Consider the following 24,733-nt stretch of genomic DNA (forward strand, 5'->3'; position numbering starts at 1 on the left):
TCTGGTGCACACACACCAGAGAGCGGCCTTCTCCCACCAGCCCAGCTTCAGAGCCCGAATGCTCGACGCATGATGAACCCAATGCTTTAAAGTACCAGGGGTGGGGAACGTCCGAAATCATTTGGTGTGGCTCTGCCAAGGCAACTCGAAATTCACTAAATCTCGGAGCAAATCTGGAAAATCAGTTGCGAGTAGCAGCAACATCATCAATACCAGCTAACATCACACACCCCTCTCCAAAGAGAAGCAGTTCCAGCCATCACATTAGGTGTGAGTTAATTAAATGTTTAACCAAATATAACGGGCTAATTTTTAAGTTGATAATTTTGTATGGCCCGCGAATAATGGTTATAAATATCCAAATGGCCCTTGGCAGAAAAATAACTTCCTCACCCCCCTGCCTTAAACTCGCCGTGGTTTTTCCCACCCGATCCCCCTGCATGGGCTCACACCTTGGTACGGTCCGTAATGTAGCGGGGGGGCACGTCCGTCACGTGCGAAGGCGCCGACCAATCGGAATGCGCGAGCCACCACGGTTCAAGTGGGCAATACCACTCGTGAGCGCCGCGGGGGGGGGGGGGTGTTGGAGTCGATGGGGTTGAATGGGGAGCGGCAGTGGAGCTGTTAGCGCTCCGCTGCACTTAAGAACCCGGCGATCCGAGTTCGATTCCCGCTCACGGCCAACACCGGTGAAGATTATCTGAACCGGTCCTGGGCCTCCCCCTAGGTCAACTCAGCCTCAAAGTGAGCACTTGGCGCGGTGCGTAGTAAACATCGCCCCTGGGGTGACAAAGGGCGGCCACCCGCCCCGTGCCACGTGCCGGCCTTCACAGGTGCCTGCCACTCGCGACGAAGAGACAGCCCTGGCACCAGCAGTCCCGCTCAGGCGGCACGGGACATCTTTGTCTTCTTTGAGGGGGTTGGGGGGGTTGGGTGCACACGAGGGAGGAGGAGGAGGAAGGGGAGGAGGCTTCCGGGCACGGGCGGCACCCCCCGCTCAGCCCGGGGCCTCTGGGACGAGCAGGAGCCGCGGGAGGCGCAGTGGGGACCGGGCTGAGGGCTGAGCTCGGGGCCCGGGAGGGAGGTGAGAGGCAGCAGCAGCAGCAGCGACAGGACGAGGCTGGAGCTGAGTGAGGGCCATGTCCCGCCAGCGATTTGCTGCTGATGGGGGGCGACATCATCATCATCAGCAGCAGCACCACGAGGAGGAGGGGAAGGGGGAGCAGCGCGGGCAGCAGGAGGCCGGCCCGGGGCTGCCAATAAGCCACCATCGCCCTGCTCGCCTAGTCACGCACGGGGATCTTAATCACCACCACCCTCTACAGCATCATCAGTACCATCAGCAACAGCAGCAGCAGCAACAGCAACAACAGCAGAGACGCGGGGCGGTGAACGGGGAGGCGAAGCGGCGCCGCGTCCCGAGTCGGAGAATCGGGCCCGATGGTGCCTACAGAGAGCCGGTGTGTGACACTGTGCCACTGTGTGTGTCACTGTGTGTGTGTCACTAGTGTGTGTGTGTCACGACTGTGTGTGTGTAACTACAGCAGCGTGTGGCACTTTTGTAGCTTACAGTGTCATTGTTTGGCACGATGTCACTCAGTGGGCATGGCTCACTGTGTTGAATAACTGTACGCTACTGTGGCATGGTGTGTGTGTGTCACTACTGTGGGTCACAGTGTGTGTGTCACTACTGTGGCATGGTGTGTGTGTCACTACTGTGGGTAACAGTGTGTGTCACTACTGTGGCATGGTGTGTATGTGTATCACTACTGTGGGTCACAGTGTGTGTGTGTGTGTCACTACTGTGGGTCACAGTGTGTGTGTGTGTCACTACTGTGGGTCACAGTGTGTGTGTGTGTCACTACTGTGGGTCACAGTGTGTGTGTGTGTCACTACTGTGGGTCACACTGTGTGTGTGTCACTACTGTGGGTCACACTGTGTGTGTGTCACTTCTGTGGGTCACAGTGTGTGTGTGTCACTACTATGGGTCACAGTGTGTGTCACTACTGTGGGTCACACTGTGTGTGTGTCACTACTGTGGGTCACACTGTGTGTGTGTCACTACTGTGGGTCACAGTGTGTGTCACTACTGTGGGTCACACTGTGTGTGTGTCACTACTGTGGGTCACACTGTGTGTGTGTCACTACTGTGGGTCACACTGTGTGTGTGTCACTACTGTGGGTCACACTGTGTGTGTGTCACTACTGTGGGTCACACTGTGTGTGTGTCACTACTGTGGGTCACACTGTGTGTGTGTCACTACTGTGGGTCACAGTGTGTGTCACTACTGTGGGTCACACTGTGTGTGTGTCACTACTGTGGGTCACACTGTGTGTGTGTCACTACTGTGGGTCACACTGTGTGTGTGTCACTACTGTGGGTCACACTGTGTGTGTGTCACTACTGTGGGTCACACTGTGTGTGTGTCACTACTGTGGGTCACACTGTGTGTGTGTCACTACTGTCTCGCCGAGTGCCACTGCTGTGTGGTACCGTGTCACTGTGCCTGAAGAGAGTGGGTGGCACACTGTATCGCTGTGGGGCAATGTGTTGGCCTGCGTCAGTGTGTGTGGGAGTGTCACCGTATGAAGTTTGTCACATGAAATGTGTCACTGTGTGGTGTGTGCCATTGCGCGAGGAACAGTAATTGTGTGCAGCAAAGGATCACTGACAATATAAAAGTGTGCGTGGCCACGTATCACTGTGGAACGGTGTTGGTGAGTGTGGGTCACTGTAACGGTGTTGTATGCCACTGTCAGTATGTGGCACTTTGCGTGGCACTGTGTGGGATACCCAAATCGCCGTGAAACACTTTGGTGCTCTGTGCCACTTGTCACCGGGACATTATGTAACACTGGGGTTTCATGTGGGAATATGAGTTTATCGCGTAGTCTGACTCCAGAGTAATACACGTGTCACCATTTCACTGTGTCACCATTTCACTGTCACCATTTAACTGTGTCACCATTTCACTGTCACCATTTCACTGTGTCACCGTTTCACTGTGCCACCGTTTCACTGTGTCACCATTTCACTGTGCCACCATTTCACTGTCACCATTTAACTGTGTCACCATTTCACTGTGTCACCATTTCACTGTCACCATTTAACTGTGTCACCATTTCACTGTCACCATTTCACTGTGTCACCGTTTCACTGTGCCACCGTTTCACTGTGTCACCATTTCACTGTGTCACCATTTCACTGTGTCACCATTTCACTGTGTCACCAGTTTCACTGTGCCACCGTTTCACTGTGTCACCGTTTCACTGTGCCACCGTTTCACTGTGCCACCATTTCACTGTGTCCACCATTTCACTGTGTCACCATTTCACTGTGTCACCATTTCACTGTGTCACCATTTCACTGTGTCACCATTTCACTGTGTACACCATTTCACTGTGTCACCATTTCACTGTGTCACCATTTCACTGTGCCACCGTTTCACTGTGTCACCATTTCACTGTGTCACCATTTCACTGTGTCACCATTTCACTGTGTCACCATTTCACTGTGTCACCATTTCACTGTGCCACCGTTTTTGTGGAGCGATGAGGAAGTTGTTGTGACCGTGTCACTGTGGAGCCACTGGGCGACACGAACCTTGCCACTCTGCGCGTGGCACTGGGTGTCTGTGTGGAACGTGTCTTGGTGTTCCATGCCAGTGTGTGTCTGTGTGTGATTGTGTCTTGGTGTTCCATGCCAGTGTTTGTCTGTGCGTGATTGTGTCTTGGTGTTCCATGCCAGTGTGTGTCTGTGTGTGATTGTGTCTTGGTGTTCCATGCCAGTGTGTGTCTGTGTGTGATTGTTTCTTGGTGTTCCATGCCAGTGTGTGTCTGTGTGTGATTGTGTCTTGGTGTTCCATGCCAGTGTGTGTCTGTGCGTGATTGTGTCTTGGTGTTCCATGCCAGTGTGTGTCTGTGTGTGATTGTGTCTTGGTGTTCCATGCCAGTGTGTGTCTGTGTGTGATTGTGTCTTGGTGTTCCATGTCAGTGTGTGTTTGTGTGTGATTGTGTCTTGGTGTTCCATGCCAGTGTGTGTCTGTGTGTGATTGTGTCTTGGTGTTCCATGCCAGTGTGTGTCTGTGTGTGATTGTGTTTTGGTGCTCCATGCCAGTGTGTGTCTGTGTGTGATTGTGTATTGGTGTTCCATGCCAGTGTGTGTCTGTGTGTGATTGTGTCTTGGTGTTCCATGCCAGTGTGTGTCTGTGCGTGATTGTGTCTTGGTGTTCCATGCCAGTGTGTGTCTGTGTGTGATTGTGTCTTAGTGTTCCATGCCAGTGTGTGTTTGTGTGTGATTGTGTCTTAGTGTTCCATGCCAGTGTGTGTCTGTGTGTGATTGTGTCTTGGTGTTCCATGCTAGTGTGTGTCTGTGCGTGATTGTGTCTTGGTGTTCCATGCCAGTGTGTGTTTGTGTGTGATTGTGTCTTGGTGTTCCATGCCAGTGTGTGTTTGTGTGTGATTGTGTCTTGGTGTTCCATGCCAGTGTGTGTCTGTGCGTGATTGTGTCTTGGTGTTCCATGCCAGTGTGTGTTTGTGTGTGATTGTGTCTTAGTGTTCCATGCCAGTGTGTGTCTGTGTGTGATTGTGTCTTGGTGTTCCATGCCAGTGTGTCTCTGTGCGTGATTGTGTCTTGGTGTTCCATGCCAGTGTGTGTCTGTGTGTGATTGTGTCTTGGTGTTCCATGCCAGTGTGTGTTTGTGTGTGATTGTGTCTTGGTGTTCCATGCCAGTGTGTGTCTGTGTGTGATTGTGTCTTGGTGTTCCATGCCAGTGTGTGTCTGTGTGTGATTGTGTTTTGGTGTTCCATGCCAGTGTGTGTCTGTGTGTGATTGTGTATTGGTGTTCCATGCCAGTGTGTGTCTGTGTGTGATTGTGTCTTGGTGTTCCATGCCAGTGTGTGTCTGTGCGTGATTGTGTCTTGGTGTTCCATGCCAGTGTGTGTCTGTGTGTGATTGTGTCTTGGTGTTCCATGCCAGTGTGTGTTTGTGTGTGATTGTGTCTTAGTGTTCCATGCCAGTGTGTGTCTGTGTGTGATTGTGTCTTGGTGTTCCATGCTAGTGTGTGTCTGTGCGTGATTGTGACACTGTTTGCCACCGTTTCTCACAAGGGGACATCGTTGATGTGTCACCGTGTGTCACCTTCCCTGATGTGTCACCATCCCTGATGTGTGCATGTGGAACGGCGTCTCAATGTGGCGCGTGGTGTTTGCTATCAGCGACTGGAGCGGCAGTGCCACTGTGGATGATGTCACCGGTGGACATTTTCCGCCACCGTGTGTCACTGCGAGTGTGGCACGAGTGTGGCACTGGTGTGGCATTGCGTGTGGTTCGCCCGTGCTGTTGTTACTGCTGGCCCTGTGGAACACTGCCGTGTCAGACCCCGAGATACACACGGAGCTCTGTGTGGCACTGTTACCCGATCGTGCGGCCGTGTGATCTCCTCTTTACAACTGTCTCAACCACGGCCCCATTTGTATATCACGTGTGGTACAGTAGCGGTGTGTACAATGCCATGTATACGATGTCACGGCATCTCGCTGCTGTATAGTGACAGTGTGTATATTCATGTTGTCGGTGTTGACTCGGGGTGAGGCTTTGGAGGATCTTCTTCTTGGACTTTAAACGGGGCAGGGAATGTAGCACAAAGGTCCGACCTATGTGTGCCTGTTGTATAAATCTGCCATTGTGCGCAAGGTGCCAATTGTGTGACCGTCTGTGATGCTGGCGTGCCACCACCCTCGCCATGTGACTGTGTGCCAGTGCGGCTTGTCGTCGCCACGGTCAGCCACAATGCGTGTCACTTTGTGTGCCATTGTTGGACTGTTTGGTGAACTCTCTTTCGCACCGTACGTAGCCATCCGTGCTAATCGGAACTGCTGCGTGTGTCTTATGTGAGCCGCTGCTGTTGGACACGTGGTTTTGTTTTGCTGTGCGTTTGTTGCGTTGAGGGCAATCGAGTCATTGTGGTGCAGCTGGCCTCACATCGCGAGGACAGTTTTATTACTGCAGCTGCGTGTGTCTCCGTGGACGTTTCCTGTGGCGCTCTGATGACGATGTGTCACTCCTTGGCTCCTTTGTGTGTCACTGCGTGCCACTGCTTCGTTGTGTGCGTGCCACTGGCTGTCACGAGCATCCTATTGTGGCATGCACGTGTCACTGTAGACTCCATGGCCACTGCTAGTTTGTTTGCATAACTGGTCGTTTTGTGCCAATGTATTTTAATATCATTGTCACTATTTACATTTCATACGTGTGGCCCTGTGTTATGGTATTTGTGCGATGCCATGTGCGTGTGTTTTGGGGATTCAGACTTTCTGTTGACTGCAGTAAAGGATTGCTTTTATTTTGTCGCAAACGCTCTCACTAGCTACTTTAGTGTTATTGTATGTTGTGGTACAGTATGATTTAAATGGAGCTAATTGATGGGTCGCAGCTTATTTAACGGGACAGCGATGGCAGTTTGTTGTTCAAGTGCAGAGGCTGAACATTCTTTCCCACTATCATTAACCCTGGCTCACAGTTGTTTTTTTTTCAGTATTTTTAAATGGATCAGCTGTTCGGTGTCACGGATATCTGGTTACTGCTGCTTATTCATATAAATATTTGAATGATGGAATATTGACTGGACATTCGCACAAATCGTGCGCTTCGCCATTTCACTTTCTTACTTCCCATGGGCGGTATCATCGCTTTCAAACCTGGGCAATGTATTACAATCCCACAGTCGAATTTCATTCGCGCTTGAACTGCGTGCCCATGTCAAAATTTCCCAGGAATATTTCAGCACGTAACTGCTTCTTAAATCCCTTCAGTAAGGCCTGTTACCCACATTAGGTAGCGCATCATTCTATATTCCCTGAACAAAGTGTTTGTAGCGTGACAAACTTAAATATTTGAGTTTTCAGAGCTGAATTATGCTTATTTAAGTGTAAAAACAGATGAGATTGTTTAGGATAGTCATGAGTGGCCGGGATGAGACCATCAACTTGTTAATAATTTTTAGTGGTTTTCTGGATTTGACTCCAAGATCTGTGATGGCAGCTTAGTAGTCTCGCATAGTATTGGCCATGGTTTTAGCTATGTATTGAATCATCGATCAATTTGGATTAATATTGATTAAGCTATTGATACATGAATCAAATGACTTGAAAATCAATGTTTTTCGATTTGTATATGTTGTATGTAATGGGTTCCTGTGACCCCTCCAGCCACTTGAGGCTATGACGAGAATAATCAATTCTTGCATTGACTCATGACCCAGAATCACGACAGTTGTAATCTGAAATGTGGAGAAAATCGTTCCACCCTTGGTATTAGCTATGTTAACCACGTGACCAGCTCGTGGGCAATGTACTTATCACAATGTACTTCTTATGGCTTTGTCGAGATTGTCAAATGAGGTCTTTTCAGCTTTGTTCATGCGCTCTATCTTTGCGAGACTTGTACCTCCGTGCAAAGCTATTATTTGCCATTCAGACACTAGTTCTACCGACACTGTGCTCTGGTCTCGTCTTAATTTGATTAGATGAGTATTTGAAGGATATTAGCCATCTCTGAGAAATGCTCTGCAATTGGGCTTCCTCGATACGTATGGCTTCATTGGCCTTGTGATGCAGTTCACATGCTGCATGCCTTCGTGTCTTCTGTTCGTCTAGGAAATGACTGTAAAAGTGTATACAGCATTGGCTAAAAAATTAAGTTGGATACAAATTTTACTGAGTTTTTTTTATAGTAATGTGTTTTTTGGAATTATACCAGCAATGTTAACTGAAGTTCATAGAGGAGATTTACGAACAAGTCTACTAGCAACTGTCAGTGGCTACTGTCCAGTAGGATGCCAGGCAGTGCAAGCAGCACACGGGAGCTGAAGAGGCCTTGTACAACAAGTCTCAGTCAGGAGCCTGTCAACCCATAATGAATTGCTGTGTCATGTGACGTCCTGTCAGCAGCACGCTTTTAAACGTTATTCGTGGCCTTTTGAGCACAGGCACTGTGCTTAGTAGTGAATGTTGTTGTCATTCGTGTTATGTTGTTTGTTAAGAATGAGTTTAAGCACGTGTCTCTACTGCATTTGTGTTGGAATGTGTTGTTTTCTGTGTGTGTGCTGCGCCAGAATGTCTCACCCTAATTTCATTAGGCGTTCGATGTGTTGTCTATGCCTTGCTGTTTGCATCTGTGTCCGTATAAATGTCATGCTGTGTTTATATTGTAAATAAGAATGGTAGTTAATCGGCAGCCCAGTGATAACTCATGTAAGTTGTTTTTGCCACAACTGTGGTATCACCAGTATTACTTAATAAAATCTATGATCCTCTCAGATTTATTTACACACATAGTCCATGAAGAAAAATACATGGGAGTTCATGATGTATTTTATATTTAGTGATGGTTACCTATCGGTGTTGATTTGAGCAATGTGTGTTTTAAAATGTACAATTGAATAACACTTAAGAAATCATTCCTGTACAGTTCAATCCGCATCACTGGCACCATTAAGTCGTGGTAGAAGGCTGAGGTTTATCAGATGTGGAAGGCTGTAGAGATATTCTGACGGGGCTTGAATAATTCATTGCATCTATTTGTCAAATATGACAAGAACGAGAGAGACGTGTCAATGCACGTGGAAGAGAGGGGTGTGTCCAAGGGCACCGGTTAACCAATTTCCAAACAGCAACATCTTCACATCGCTTAACCATTACTCGTGCACAACACACACAATTCGTGTGCTACTGCAGGAAGGTTAATTGGCGCCACGATGGCTAGATGTTAACCACCTCGCCTTGTGTACAGGAGGCTGTGGGTTCGATCCCGACCCTGACGCCTGCTGCTGTATATTTGGAGTTTGAATGTTCTCCCTGTAGTCGTGTCGATCTTTCTCCAGGTCCTCCGGTTTTTCCCTCCACATTTAAAAACGTGCGTTTTTAGGGTATTTGGCTGCTATAAATTTTCGCATGATAAGCCACTTTGTTGAGCTCTCATTTGTAGGTAGCCAGGTTGCTTCTGTAAAAGAGCAATATAGCTCAGTGGGCCTTGCCTGGTAAAATAAAAAAAATAGTTTAATTAGTGCACGAACAGTTTTCCACTCAAGAGTGTAAAAAAGGGATGTTTATTAATTTATATATTTGTATTTATTTCCAGATTACCCCAAACACTGGCTTACTTTAGTGTGGCTTTCAGAGGTATCACTGTGCTATTGTAGTATCCGTTTTGTTTACCACTTTTTCTAATGGTCTCATGGTATTTTTAATTTGTCTCGGATAAGAAATACTTTTAATTCATCGCTATCATGAAATGATAGTCAGTGCCCAGTGATGTTTAGGAAAAAAACATGCAACTCCAGTCATGTGTTTTTCTGTCACTGGCTTCAGAGCAAGGGGTGTTGAAATGTATTTCATAATTCCCAATTTAGCGTTGTGAAACAAAACATGTTCTGTGCTCTATGTGAAGCCAGGGTTGAGGGTAAATTCAGCAGTTTGTTTCATTACCAAGAGAGTGCTACCTGCATGCCACTCGAACGGAATACTGTGTTCCATTTAACGCTTCCTTTGGGTTTTATTATATCTATAAAAATGAACCATTTCACAAGAAGATGGAACCATGGGACCTGAGAGTGGCACCTTAACTGCAAGGCTATATTCGATGTACAAGATCAAGGAGCCCTATTTCTCACTCTAGAGTTTTTGTTAAGCTTTAAATAGACTCCGCAGCAACGCCAAATAACCGAGAATCTACTTTGGGGCATGTGCTGGTGTGGATGTGTGTGCTGCTCATCACAACTATTCAAATGTTAACTCGCAAAACCCATCCATCCAGTTCACCATGGAAGTGGAAGCTGTCAGAACTCTACCATTTCTGGATATTGTGCTCGGATGCGGTCGAAATGGTAAAATAACACACAGCGTTTACCGAAAGAAAATTCACACTGACGCGTATCTGAATGCAGAGTCGCACCATCACCCCACACAGAAATTTGCTCTCGTCAAGACGCTCATACATTGGGCTAAGAAAGTGTCAGATGGTGATAGTCTGAGAAGTGAAATTAAACATGTTAAAGAAGTGCTGAAATTGAACAGGTTACAATGATGCACAGATCAGCAAGGGATTGAATTCCAAACCAAATCAAATAACACGAGCATTGAAACTGACCAAGTAGTTAAAACTATTAAAATACCGTACATTGCAGGAGTAACTGATAAACTAGCCAGATGTTTGGAAAACAAAACATCCGAGCCACATTTGGCACGATACATGAAATACAGAATTAATATCTGGTACAAAAGATGTATTAACGAAGCTATCAACAGAAAGTGTGTACCGGATTAATTACACGTGTGGCAAATGTTATGTTGGGCAAACAGGACAAATGATCAACACCAAAGACATTCAATACTCCCAAATACACTGTCCGCAGCGGCAGGACATGCGTGCCAACAAGGACACTCAATTGATTTTGATAATGTTGAAGTTCTGTGCAAAACTAGTTAATGCTGGCCAAGACTAATTAGAGAATTTATAGAAATTGAGAGAAATAAAAAATAATTTTAACCGTTCGGATGCAGACGTATTGGTGTTTGGAAGCGAATCATCAAATAATACTTTGTTTAAATGCATGCCTATACAGGTCACCATACTTCAATGGGGATTACTGTTGGTACCACTATTTTAGTTCACACAATCGACAGGAAGTACAAGAACATGGGCTTGCAAGTGCACATGCATAATGTGCGTTGATTACCATATAAATAACTCAAACGGCAATGGATGCCCATAGTCATTTATACCATTCATTAATCCACCCCCCCCTCTCCCGCAAGAAGAGCACACAAGTGACGTCATCGCACCTACGCATCTATTTAAGGACGAAACAGGTGGACTCCTCCACAAATCTGTCTGTCGCCTGATGAAGCTGGTTGCAATTACTGGCGAAACGTCGTACTCCGTTTGTAAATGTTGTGGCTGGGCTCTCCAACACACCGGTGTGCTGTACTAGTGACGAATTGGCCACGTTCTGTTTACGTGACAAATCTTACTAGTTGGCTGTGTCAGGTGGTGGCGGGTTAAATGACACATTTATATATTTACGTGATTTAACCCTAAAAAAACTGTTATGGAGCTCCCAACTGATATACAAATTTTTCATTGTTGAAATTGGATGTTTCCAAAAATAACAACATCCATATATCAGCATTACCACTTACAAGACTTTCTTTTATTAAATATTCACTGCATTTCCCCCAATATACCCGCAGTCAAGTTATATGTAGATAAATGCATGATTCAACATTTGTTGAGTGTACAGTTTTCTGCAAGCATGAACTGCACCTATTATGTTTACATGTGTTGTGACTGCCGTGTCTGAAGCATTCAATATGAAGTGTACTGCGTCTGAAGTTGATCTCTAGCCATTTTTGCCAGGCTTAGTGTTTACCTGCTTGGCTAAAAACAAAAAGTAAACTCGTGGAGTTTAGGTATTTAGCTGTGCTGATTACGGCAGTTGCCACAAACCGCGTCAGTACCTAAACGCGTCGCGTTATTCTAAATGTGGAGGGAAGAGCAGAGGACCCGGAGAAAACTCCACACCACGGGGAGAACATGCAAACTCCAAATATACAGCAGGTGTCAGGGTTAGGATCGAACCCATGGCATCCTGTATGCCAGGCGAGGAAGTTAACATCTCGCCACCATGGTGCCCCAATATGGTGGTTCGAAATTTGGAATACGGATTATTGAAACATTTCTGTACCTCCTATTAAACAAAAACTACATACATACAGTAGTTTAGCGGTCCACATGATTGGACATCTGTGAGAACGAGCTTCATGAATCTGAATGCGCCCCTATTTTCAGACTCCACTCATGAGTCATCTCTTTCTCTCATGCGATCTCCGTGTGTATAGCAAAATGTCTCCGTGTATTGCATGCATTATCTGTTACATTTTAATTTTAGCGCGTAATTCATTAATTCTCCGTGCATAAAACTCACAGTAGGCAGCTTATCTAGTGCTGGCTGTAGGCATTGAGACATAATGTATGACTTTGAGAACACGTACCTGTGTACCCCCACACCGCACTTGATAAGAAATCTATACTGCATTGTGCAATGCAAACATTTTTTTTTGCTGTTTTGAGGAATATGAAAAGAGCCTTTTCTATACCACAGGACAAATAAAAAAAATCGTGGTGCGCTTGCAGGAATGGTGCCAATGTTTGTATGGTTGTGGGCAGGTTTTTCGCCTGTTACAACGCACTGCAGTTGAAAAACGCATAACGCGCAAAACACATGGAAAATGGTCCAAGAGGAATAATTAGTTTAATAGGAAAAAAAATGGTTACAGTAACAGCTCTGCTCCTTATTACGTGAAAAGTTGAGTATCTTTATTTAAATGTATTTATTCGGTAAAACATTTGAGTAAGTAATTGATTGCTTATCGGATAATAACAAGAATTTTTTTGGGAGAACAGTCTCACCTTTGTTTCCATGCGTGCCGCAGGATGGGAGGTCATGGGCGGGGCTTGTTGATGTCCTCATCAGGGATGTCTCGCCGGGCGTGGCTTTGAATGTTTCCCTCCTTCGGAGGACGTGATGTGGGGCTGGCTGCCTTTTACAAAGGAGCCTGAGTAATCGACTGCGTGAGAAGTAGTCGTTGACAACTTTAAGTCACTTCATCAACTTCCTTGATTCTTTTACCCTTTTGGGAACGTTGTCTAATTGTAATTAGTGTGCAATTGGATTGGTCCATTTTTTGTCACTAATGCTTGCTGTATTTCTCCAGCAGGACTGGATTCTTGAAGAAAAGTCAAAGGAAGAACTCAAGAACATGGTGATTGCTCTGCAGGCAGAAAACAGGCATCTCAAGAACCAGATTCGCTGCCTTACTGGTAATGTGCTTCAGCCGCATGTGGGAGGCTGGGTGCTCTGTGGGGTAACTTCAGCTTGGCTCTGTGTTTGCTTGATTTAAAAATTCTAGGATTTGAATATTTTGACGAAGTTAGTCATCCGTCCATTTCTCTGATTAACAGAGTTGTCTGGTGCGAAAAAAGTTAAGTGTACATACGCGCTATGGTATTCGCAACATAATTATCAAGTTATTCTCTGATGTGACAGAGCTTGGGTGCGGTCAGTGCATGTGACTAGATTAACTCGCTGATTTGTGATTCAAAGGTGAGATGTTAGGCGAGTGTAATACCCAGCAACTAGATATTGCTCCATGTTTTTTATGAAACTGCCAAACTATCTTGATTCCATAAGAAAGGTTTTCTTGGGTTAGATCACGTAAATATAAATGTGTCGTTCAACCCACCACCACCCGACACAGCCAATTAGTCAGGTTTGTCACGTAAACAGAACATGCAATTCGTTACGAATACAGCACACCGCTGTGTTGGAGAGAAAATTCACAACATTTACAATCTATCTATCTGATTGTTAGTGACTAAGTCGATGAACAAATTACTGACATCAGTTAGTTCCTCGTGGGTTAGTGGTATGTATACGTAGTACGTGATTATTATTTCTAACCTTGGGACGGGCCTGTTGAGATGAGTATCCTTTGCAAAGGAAACTTGTGTATCTCTCACCAGTATTTAAACGTCTGTTAGACTGTCCCCATGCACAAATGAGTGTTGAGTGGTGCTCATTTCAGACTCTTTAGCTGGCGTTATTTGCCTTGCTTTATTACCCTCTAATGGCCCATTCAAAATCCATATATTTTATGTAGTATTCATAAACACAAGCCCTTCAAGAACACATATTCATTCGTTGAGATACAATGTGTGCAAATTAACTCTTGGACATTTAGTGAGAATCGGGATGTCTTGCCATTCAAGGGAATCCTAACACATCCGATCGCCCTGCTTCCCCGCGTGTGTGTGTGTGCGTGCGCCGCAGGGCTGGGGATGCTGGCTGACCGCGTGGAGAGGCTGGTCGGGCAGACGGATGCACTGCTGCATTCTGGGACCTGCCGGGATCCTCCTGTGTCGCCGAGCCACTCCACGGCTTCGGCGCAGAGCACGGAGCTGGCGGGGCACGGCGAGCGGTCGTGGGACGGGCCGTGCTTGAGCGACGCCCTTCACGACGTCGCGGACCAAACTCGGACGGACCTGAACTGCGGCCCCGCGGAAGTGTGGGTGTTGGACACCGAACCTGAGCGTTCGGTGGCGGTGAAGGTGAAGTGCGAAGAGCCAACGGACAAGCGGCCGTGCCCGAGCTCCGCAGCGGAGTGCTCTTGGGGGCAACCGTTGCCTCTGCACGTAGAGAACGTGGAGGGTAAACAAAACTCGCCTGCCGTTTCGTACGGTCACCAGATGGAGGAGTCCACGAGGACGAACAGAATGTTTGCATTGGACAGCGTTGGCACGGCGGCAACTGAAAAGTTTTTGTACCCAAGACAACAGTTTTGCGCGGACGGCCATGGAAGCCCAGCGGAGCAGCAGAGGCTGCAGGTCATTGAAGACCAGGAGGTGGCCCTGGAAGAGGATTGTGCTCGTATTCAGTTCCTCTCCCGGGAAGAGCAGCAGTTTCAGGAAGAAGAGTCTGAGATGAAACCACTGCAACCCCACGATGTCAAACCGATAAAGACAGAAGTAAGGTCCATTCATATTATTTTGCGTGAGGGGCATGATGATGTTAACAATTGTGTGGATGCGTATGTGTACAGAGGGCGGTGGCACACCGGTTAGTGCTCTGCGCTACTAGTTAGTCAATCGGCAGGTCACGTGTTTGGTGGGGTAAAGTGTGGGTACTCCCACCTATTTTAAGACGTCTGGCCAGCGTAGAAGAGTAGGCCAAAACACCCTTGAGCATTCCCTATAGCAGAGGCCCTACTGTCAGGAGTGCTGTAAGCCAGCAATTGCAGGGCTATACCTTACAAGGAGTTATAAGGAGGTTGACTCGCCGCCGATGAGCGAGCGACTGTAGTGATTCAATGAGTGCTGGATCGTCAGTCAACATTGAATCTTATCCAGTTTAGTGAGGTAGAAACTGGTTGCTTCACCTCAGATAGGACATCATTATTCTTCATCTGGTGACAACGTGTTAAAGTAGAAGGCTTGGTATGGAAAATAAAAACCATTCCTGGATGCCTCATTGGCTAAATTAGTAACATAGACATTCCATAACAAATCAGATGAGATTGTTGTGCCAAGCAGATCAATGGCTTTGCTTTTTCTAAGTATAACATAAGTAAATATGGCGTATGCCCTGACCCACTTTCCGTGCGTGCATGTATGCCTCGCGGATCTCCTACCCCCATCCTTTGCTCTCGTTCATTCATGGTCTTTTTTCCCTAACAAGCTACCACACCTACTCATGCTGGTGGAATGAAGCTACATTGCAGGTCCACATTTTACACTCTGGCTGATGCTAAAGAATTCTGCAGCAGCCAGAATCGATTCCAGTGTCACGTTTACCTCTGCTTCTGCAGTGCAGCTGCAATAGACTTATCACTTTTAATACTTCTAAGACTCAAGCTCTCAAAGTCTCTGCTAAACCAATAAAAAAAACCTCGCGGCTCTTGCCAGGCTATTACTTGCTACCAACGATCCCACCCTCGTAATCATAGGCACACATTTTTTTTTATTCTGTCTTAAGTTGAATTGTGCATTGCCTTTGTTGTTCAATGCAATGTCAGTAAACTTCCATTCCTTGTTCATACAAAATTTCTGTTCAGCAAGCAGCAACCACTAACAATAAGTCATATCATTGGTGCACCTCCGAGCGGAGTGTGGCTCCCGCACAGGGTGGTGGGTGCCCGTCGCGACGACAACGTGTGTCTAGAATACAAGACAGAGCGGATGCAGTCTGGCCAGTGTGTCTTGCTGTGGTGTCATTTTCTCTCGTTTACCTGCTTCTGCCTGCTTCTGTAGGAAAGTCTTGCCTAGTCTTAACTCTTCTTTAGGAGGGTCCTGCCAGTTTTTGGCAGTAGGGGGCGATGTTTCAATGTGTAATAACATTTGAGTGATTTGCAGGTTATTTTTCAACGTTGGGATGTTTGGCCAACGTGGGTTACATTGTCGGTAATTTTAGCTCTGGGAGGAAACTGAAGAACCCAGAGGAAATCCATGTAGAGCAGGAGAAAAACATATAAACATTACACAGAAAGGCGCCCAAGTTTGGAATTGAATCCAGGCGTTGTTGCTGTGAGGCACATCTATGACTACTCCGCCACCCTGGCACCCGATTGAAATATGTATTCATGCTACTCTGGTGTGTGTTGATCAGGCTGATTAGATTCACAACAGTATTTTACTCTTTGTTGTAAATAATTATAATCTAAATATATTTTACGAGACTTTCATCATGGGAATAGCTATAGGTCTGCTGCAAATGATGCTTCATTCAAAGAGTTGTACATGATAAAACCCAATGAGCCAATTAATGTTTTCATCTTTCCATGTGCTTAAAGCAGATGATAACGGATACAATGTAAATGATGTAGCCGACAAGCAGTGATGAGACAGGAGTGTAAGACATCTTGATGTCACTTTGTAATTAAATACATCACTTTGTAAATGTTGTTGAGGTGCAGCTCGGTTGGTAGAGCCTCTGCCTTCCAACCGAGTCCTTGCGGTTATGATCGACTCGGTCCATCAGCTGTTCCAGTGCTGGTAGAGTCAGGACCACTAGATGGGACAGTACCACACGATGCAAATTCGCACGAGTGAGATTTCAATCAATAGATTTGTTCTGGACATAGGGACATGGAGATTAAAGCCGTTGATGCACAACCACCAACAGAAACGAGCTCAAAATGCGTCTGAGTATGAGTGACCTGAAATACCTTGGCGTTCACATTGTTGCGAGTCAAACCCACTCATTCGTTCCCCGTTCATTGTCTGCTGTGTGAGAACTATAACACATTGTATTTAAAAAGTAAATGCAATTGCATCTCAAGACACAGAACTAGAGTAGGGAACAAACACTGGAGGGTGGGAGGGGGAGCAGGTGAACAGGAGAAGCTGACGCGGGAGAGAGGGAGACGGTGCGATGTTAGACACCCTTGGGCGCTGTGATCGAGCACCTGACCATCATTTTAGGAAGCTTCACGGACGGTCTGGAGCACGCAGCTTGGGCACGTTTTTATCAGATAAACGATCTTTGTAATTTGTTGTTCAAATTCGTTCCAGAACCCCTTTACGTTTAATCGCTTTCCCTGTGTATTCCTGATGCCTCACAGTGGGTGCTGTCTTGGCTGTCTGTACAGAGTGCGCTGGGCTCCAAATAGCACGGTTGGCTACACATGGGTGCGAAAGAAATTCAACGTTCATACAAAGACAAAGATCCCCCTTATAGCCTGTAACAGACTGTTGGGGCAAGTGCTGTTAGCGAGCACCTATGAAGGCCGGCACGGCACACGAGGGGGTGGGTGACCAGCACCATGCCCGACCGCCTTTGTCTCCCTAATGACGATGTTTTACACATCGCACTTGGTACTCATTTGAGGCTGAGGCGACTTAGGGGAGGCCCAGGACCGTTTCAGATAATCGTCACCTGTGTTGGCCATGATCAGGAATTGAAATCGGGTCACCGGGTCCGTAGCGCAGTGCGCTGACCTTTGCACTACTGCTCCCCACAACATACATACACGGACGCAATTGCAACTGGCAGCCTCACCACCCCCCCCTCTTTCCGTTCGAACAGAACATGATTCCCCCCGTGTGTGTGTGTGTGTTCGCTTGTCACCTTGTGCCCTGCTCACGGAAGTTCATCACGATGGAGCTGCTGTGGAGGTTTAAGGGCTGCGAGAGCGCCCAGAAGTTCACCAACAAGCTCCTATCGTCGCTGTACACGCGCGAGTTCATGGCGTCGCACTCCATCACGGGCACGGCCTCTAACAAGGAGCCCAGCTTCGTGAAGCCTGCCCTGCCCTCCGCCGAGCTCATGGAGATCATCCGTGAGTTCCCGGCGATGCCGCACGCCGATGCAACACCCGCCGCTCTGACACATCACCCTCGCAGGGTTGAAAAACCCATCGATGTAACATCAAAATAACATATTCATCCTTATATTTTTAAAATAGTTTTTAATGCAACTAAGGGTGAAAGTGTTAATGCGTAAGCTCCATCCGTCCATCTAGAGCGGGGTGCGCGTGATAACTCCCGTGAATGTGGTCCAATAGGAACAAAACTCTACAATAAATTGTGTTGGTATTCGAGCCTTATTCCAAGTTAAACTGTCACAATTGATAAAAAGGTTGCCAAAAAATTCCCCTTGGCATTTGTGCTGCATTGGCGTCTCCAGCTCCCGATGACATCATTACGTGGTGATCTAATGTCGTGATTTCACACGTCAAGTGCCGTCATCTCATTGTGTTGCGTGAAACGTAAGGATATTGGCAATTAAATCCCACTGAGAACAAACACATGTTGTAAAGTGTTACAGGAGCCATGCATGTGCATGATTTTTCTCCCGTGTTAATATTGCCTCCCTCTCAGTACTTTTTCAGGATCTTTTTTTGGGGGCCTATTTTGGCCGATTTCTTTTTAAGAGCAAAAAGAACCCCGAGAGCAGAACACAGTGCGTTGAGAAGCCCCACGCACGAGACGCAATCACTCTCAAAAGGTCTGCACAGATGTTCCCCAACCCATTTGCTGTGCTGCCACCGCATGGTCACCTCCTAGCCTCGCGATGTTGGGAGCCGAACAAATATGTACGTGATCCCCCCCAACCCTCCTACGCCCTCCAGAGTGCTGTATCACAGGCATGCGCTTCCATGCCTGGCCAGGTACCCTTTAAACGAGTTTCTACCACCGTTAAGTCCCCTAAATCAAGCCATTGCTCACGCTGTCATGCTATTCAATGAGATAATGAGATGCATTATAAATCTTGATGACGACTTGTTCATTGTGTTCACATGTGGCGCCATTATTACTGCTTGCCAAAACTGCAATCGTGGTCAATAAAAAACGAATGCCGTACAGAAATGGAATATATCGAGCCGATGGGCGCAGTGACGGAGCACTTCACTGGCAGAGTCGTTTGTTTAAATTCTGGTCGAGGAGCTTGACCTGGCCCATCTTCTGTTCTGGGTCAATAAAACTAGTACTGTTTTGTGGGATGTCAACATTGGTTTGTCCTTTGCATAGACGATCGAATTTCTACCACGAGCTCAAGATTGCTCTCACGTTGATAAGAGCACCGTCTTTGAGACATCCCTTTGTGGTGGGTTACTTCCGAATGTACGCAGCACCACTTTAGACAGCAGAGGGCGATTTGTCCCTGTTTAAGAATGGTCAGGCCAACGTTGGATCCATTCGGAAGCTGTCAGAATAAATTAAATAAAAAGTGAAAGTCAAAGTGATGTCTGTGTAAAAGAAGGTCATTGAGGTACTTGTGTTCATCTCCTGTTTTACGGCCCTGAGCTAGTGGTGGACAATCCATATTCATATGGTGAGGACCAGTCTCACCATGGACAACCACTGGTGATTTTCCCATAAAGGGATACAACAGTCTTAACAAGTTGAAACAAAATAAACCGCACCTCTGTGGAATGGTGACAGCAGGCAGTGCAATTGGCCTGTGTATGTGTACTCACATACGCACAACTGTTCCAGAATCTCACTCGTATCCTGGCAGAACATTTTATATGACTAAGTTTTGTTAGCACGTGGTGACTCGGTTCTTTCAACCTGATTGTAATTTTCCATACCGCCTTACCCAGTACATGAGATAGGCCAGTGAAGTGGATGCACAGTGCATGTGGAGAAAAAGATAATAGGATATTAAAAATGCCAGCAACAAAGGCAATACTAACTAGACTTATATTCCAATTTTTTTTACATGCGAAATTGCTTGATGGATAATCTCATTTGCAAGAGTGTCCAGGGTATCGAGTGACTTGTACATAGCACACGTGTTTAAGTCTATAACGTAAACAGAATACGTTGTACAATGGCAATGCACACATACAGCGTTCAGAACAGGAGCAGCGAGGGCAGGAACAAGACGGCCCAGGCAGTGCGCATGAGCATCACACATCGCTCACCTGAATACATAAATACAGGGTGCAGCTCAGACGGTTCATATGGAATGTACTTTGGCTGTAACAATTGCAAATATTGGACAAGTTTTTTTTTATGAATGAAAGGTTTGAGTTGAGACTGGCGACACATTCGTATTGTGTCCTAAGAGATCGTCCCATTTTAAAAACAAGTTTTAAAAAAAATTTCTGTTTGTGGTTAAACACCCGTTTTGTACGGATGTTAAATTGTAATGAAGCTAATCTATCATCAAGGGCTGTGTGAAAGGCGAAAGGCCTGGTCCTTATCACACAAAATAGTTTCATATGATGGGCCGACTTGATTCACTGCCGCAATATTCATTGGTGTGGCACCTTATTCATCTGGCCAGGAAATGAGTTTCCATATGGTGTGTCTGCCTTTAATCAAGGCAATGTTATTCCGGTGGCATTCCCTAATTGAGAAAATGTTTTGCAACCGCTTTGGAACTTTTTTTTTACCGTTGAAACTATGGTGATGTTAATTGGCAAAAATGTAAGCTGTTTTTCTTTTATGTATGTGAGTTCATGCATGAGGATGGTATTTGTTTTTGTAACACTTAAGGCAGCATCTGACTAGACGTTCATCTGAAGACAGGGATAAACTAAACAGTCACAATTATTTCAGTTTATTACACTATACTTATCTGTGTGTTAATGCCGAGGATTGCACTACATTTATATTTATTGTTGTGAGCCTAAATTTTAAAGTGGAAAAAACATTAAGTGATTTTAAGAATGTTTATATTTGGAGGTGACCAGTGGGCTCAGACGTCTGAGTGCTAAGCTGGCACAGCTGAGATCCTGATTTCAAATCTGGGGAGCTGTCCATGCATAAGCGGACACTTACGATTTCAGAATCAGTTCTGTGACATCTCCTTCCACAGGTAGTCACTGAACGCAAAGTAATGCACTGCTGTCTGACAATTCTAAACAGTCTTCAACTCGTCACGTGATGCTGATAGCCCAATTAGAGTAAAACTGGGACAAAGACAGAAATAAAAGAATGTATTTGTGTTTTAATTAGAAACACTTGCGTGGCAAAGTATACATTGAAAATGTGTTTTGTACTTTTTAGTTCTTCCCTTTGAGAGATAAATGTGCGATCAGTCAAGTATTTAACTGTCTTCCAGTACTGCCAATAACATGTATTTATAACTGCATGAAAATGTCATTAACATTTTATTTCCAAAATTTATAGACTTGAGAAATTACATTTTGCAGTTTTCCCATGTAAAATTATTTTCTAAAATTGGGGAAGCAACCTGACACACACTAGATTTTGCTCAGCACTTGTAGTGTTCATGCACTGTACATCCTCGAATAGAATGATATGAATAACTGATCATTAAATATTAAATTATAAAATACCTAATAGACTTGGCCATTTGATCCATTCAAAAGTGTCAAATAACTTATTTATAGTAATCTGTGAAGGATTCTTAGAGAAGTGGGATAAATTTTCTTTGCTGGTCTGTGTGGTTGCCTTGTTATTTTCCTTTGCTTATGCAGCCATAATTAAATATTAACTTATTCAGCACCTTACGTATCCCACCGTGCTACTCGGAGGCACGGTGGAAGGGTGACAAAATTAGAGGACGAAGTGTGCCTTGTTCGGACCAACTGGAGGCAGTGACCTGGCTTATGAATGCATTCACAGGGGTGGTGCTGCACTTCTTCCCAATGGAGACGGACACTCAGATCAAGAGCTACATCCGGCAGAAGCTGCAGAATGAGAGCAAGGGGCTGAGGAAGCAGAGGAGCAGCGTGGTCCCCTCGGCCGTGCTTGCTGGAGAACCACCACACATCAAGATGGAAGCCGGGGACTAGGTCACTGTGTCGCAGCGCATCACATTGTGCCATTGTCGTACGGACAGACTGTAACTTCACAACCTAAGTGCAATGTCCTGGGCGTACAGGCTTGTTACAGTGCTTTTAACAGTCATTGCGTACCCACCCATGGACATGGTTTGCTTTATGCGGTGGTCGCCGACACGCTCCAATTGGATACACTTGAACTCATCAGTTTGTTATTATTGTAACGCATCAATTTGTTATTATTGTAACTTCTAGTGCCCGGAGGGGAAACCCCTCCGCACCACGTGACCCCTCCACCACCTCCTGCTACGTGTTTTGAGTTCGCGAGTGGGGGCTCGGCAAAGTGTGTTCTTTTAGCTCTGTAGTAAAACTAAAAAGATAGCATCTGCGAGTTGTTTCAAAAGAAGTCTTATGATGGGCAACGTGTTCAAGACGCCCTGCAGGTAATCGTTTGCCGCCAGGACCGCTGATAAGCAGCACAGCGCTGCATATTGAGGCTGATTTGGCGTGAAAGTGCTGTGCAGCGTTGGCAGCATTCCTTTCAACAGAATGTGTTCAATTCAGCGCCCTGAATGCACGTGGGTGGGGAAGAATTTGCTGCCAAAACTCCGTGGGGCAAAAGCGAGCAGAGAAGCGGTGCTGCACGCGGCTCCCGAGGTTGTGGCTGCCCCACAGGTTGTGGCTGCCCCACAGGTTGTGGCTGCCCCACAGGTTGTGGCTGCCCCACAGGGGCAACCGCGCTGAGCCCCCCGCTCATGGGTGAGTAGCCAGGTGAGGCGGCAGCCCCGAAACGTTCGGCCATCCTACCAGTGACCCTGATTTGTTGATTATTTTCCATTAATCACAATGGCATCGGTACCCTGTATCTCATCTTCGGGCCCTGAGCACGAATAGTGGGAACTGCATTAAGTATCCTAATTCGAGCAGAATTAAGCCAACCGGGGCACCCTTTCCCCGGGAAATGATCAAATTTCTAATGTAATCGTCACCACCCACGCTTTCATCGTAAGTTTCTTCGTGGTTATACCCATCAAAATCAGAATTCGCCGCGGCGCGACAACCGGTAGCCCCTCTGCTCGTCGGACAGCGGCGTCGGCGGTGTCACGCGCGCCAGGGCACCGAGCAGGGGCTGGGGGAGGGAACCTCTGGAACGCAAGCGGCCTTGGCCGGCCCCCCAAACAGGAGGTGGTGGGGCGGGGAAGCGTTGGCCCCCTGTCGGAGGCTGGATGGTGGCGCTGGGCGGAGGCCTCGCAAAAGTTGTCGGCCAGGAGGGTGGAGTCGGCACGTGGGGAGGCTCGTGCAGAGACACGCTCACGCAGCACTTCCCCAGCGCAGCACTTGCAATGGGATTTTGAGTCCCATGGAGAGCGAGACTCTGGCCAGAGGGACCCTTTGAGTATGGAGAGACCCTGTGGGCCCTGTTTAGTGTTTTGGGCAGACCAGTGGGGAGGGTGCGGGGGGGGGGCTCGCGGCTGAGATTTTGAACCTCCTGTTAAAAGGGCTCAAGGCCAGAGTACGTCTGGCTCCCTCTTGAGTGTGTGGGCAAGGCCCCAGGCACCTCGGGTCCTTCCGCCACACAGGAGGCCAAGACAAGGAAGGTCACGGGCAAGTGGGATGACTCGGGAGGATGACCGCCTCCCCTGCAGAAGGGGGTTAAAGAGCCCAGGGAGGAGGAGTGTTCCTCATCGGAGGAGTTGGGCCCGGAGGGAAAGAGGCATTTGTAGGCAATTGCCTCCTGGGAGACCCTCAGCGTGTAAAGGGGAGCCTCCTAGATGGGCTTGGAATGATAGCTTCAGAACCTCGCGAAGGGGAAGATTACTGAGAAAGAGGGAGGCACCCCCCCCCCCCCACCGTGTTTGCTAAACCTGTGGGGTCTAGAGCTTCCTGGGTACCTGTGGACCAAACTGCGTTGCACCTGCTTAGAGGCACAAGTGGTAGAACCCCACGAAGGGTTGTACGGTGCCTAAGGCAGTGGCTAGACGGTGTGCACGAACAGAGCACCAGGGAGAGGCCTCGGTGGGTCTCCGCCCTCGCGGACGCGGCAGTAACGAGAGGGCTGGTGTCGTGTCAGAGCGCCCGGCCCCGCTCCTCCCGGTGAGCGAGACGGAGTGTTCGAGGAGGGAGTGTGAAAAGGCCGCCCTTGGTGGCTGTGTCCATGCCAGTCACGGCAGGGGTCTGTGTGGCTGACTGTGGTTAGCTGGCTAAAAACGAAAGTCCTGGCGAAGTTTCCGTCGTGTAGATCGAAGTGCAGGAGTTCAGCTGTATTCAGTTGGAGCGTGTCGGTGACCAGCGACGTGAAGCAGGTGTTACGTTAGAACTAAAACACAGTATTAAGCCAGTAAAAGTTTGACAACCAGTTTTAACTTGCGCGTGTGTATCTACATTTAGAAAGACTCGGTGTCCCCTATCGCGTGCGATCACGTGTACAAGTCACATATTTGCACGTCGAGTGTAATTTTTACGCGTTAATTTATTTATCGCAGAGGAAGTTAACATGAATAACAGCTGGAAACGTTCACTCTCTTCAGACAACAAAACTTGATTAAAACATTCAATTGTTTATTTAATACTAGTTAAAATACGTTAATTTCTATGTTTTAATGGGTCCAAGTTTGGTTTTAGACAGCACTGTTGTGAAACGACGACACTAAACAATAAAGCTTACCTTAACCAGTGCAGCTGTGTTGCATGCATTATTGCTGATGCCTCGTGATCTGCGATACGTTCTCTGACCCATCGCGGCGTTTCACCACGCGTGTCCCCCCGGTGTTGCAACAGCCGAGTGTTACGCTGTTCTGTCACGGCATGCGTTCTTGACATGTCAGCTGAATGGGATGACTGATCCACCACCCCCTGACACTGAAACCGGACAGGAGAGCCAAGCAGGTAGTTGACCTGCCTGACTATTCAGGCTGAGCT

The 24,733-nt window shown here is 47.0% G+C and overlaps 1 protein-coding gene across 3 annotated transcripts; it reads left to right on the forward strand.

The window, feature by feature from the left end:
- The first annotated feature begins 586 nt into the window (after positions 1-586).
- BEND6 (BEN domain containing 6) lies at positions 587-24,489 on the forward strand. Of its 3 annotated transcripts, none has more exons than XM_061554570.1 (5): positions 587-1,460; positions 12,776-12,881; positions 13,891-14,585; positions 17,704-17,893; positions 21,657-24,489. In XM_061554570.1, exons 1-5 carry the CDS (start codon positions 1,140-1,142, stop codon positions 21,824-21,826), a joined length of 1,482 nt encoding a protein of 493 aa, XP_061410554.1. In that variant the 5' UTR covers positions 587-1,139; the 3' UTR covers positions 21,827-24,489. The 3 variants fall into 3 exon arrangements, with proteins under 3 accessions (XP_061410554.1, XP_061410555.1, XP_061410556.1); XM_061554571.1 differs by having other exon boundaries at positions 12,779-12,881; XM_061554572.1 differs by having other exon boundaries at positions 587-1,084.
- Positions 24,490-24,733: the final 244 nt, after the last annotated feature.

The sequence above is a fragment of the Lethenteron reissneri genome, chromosome 20 (assembly GCF_015708825.2).
Source record: "Lethenteron reissneri isolate LAM-NWPU_2019-01 chromosome 20, ASM1570882v1, whole genome shotgun sequence".
Lineage (NCBI taxonomy): Eukaryota > Metazoa > Chordata > Hyperoartia > Petromyzontiformes > Petromyzontidae > Lethenteron > Lethenteron reissneri.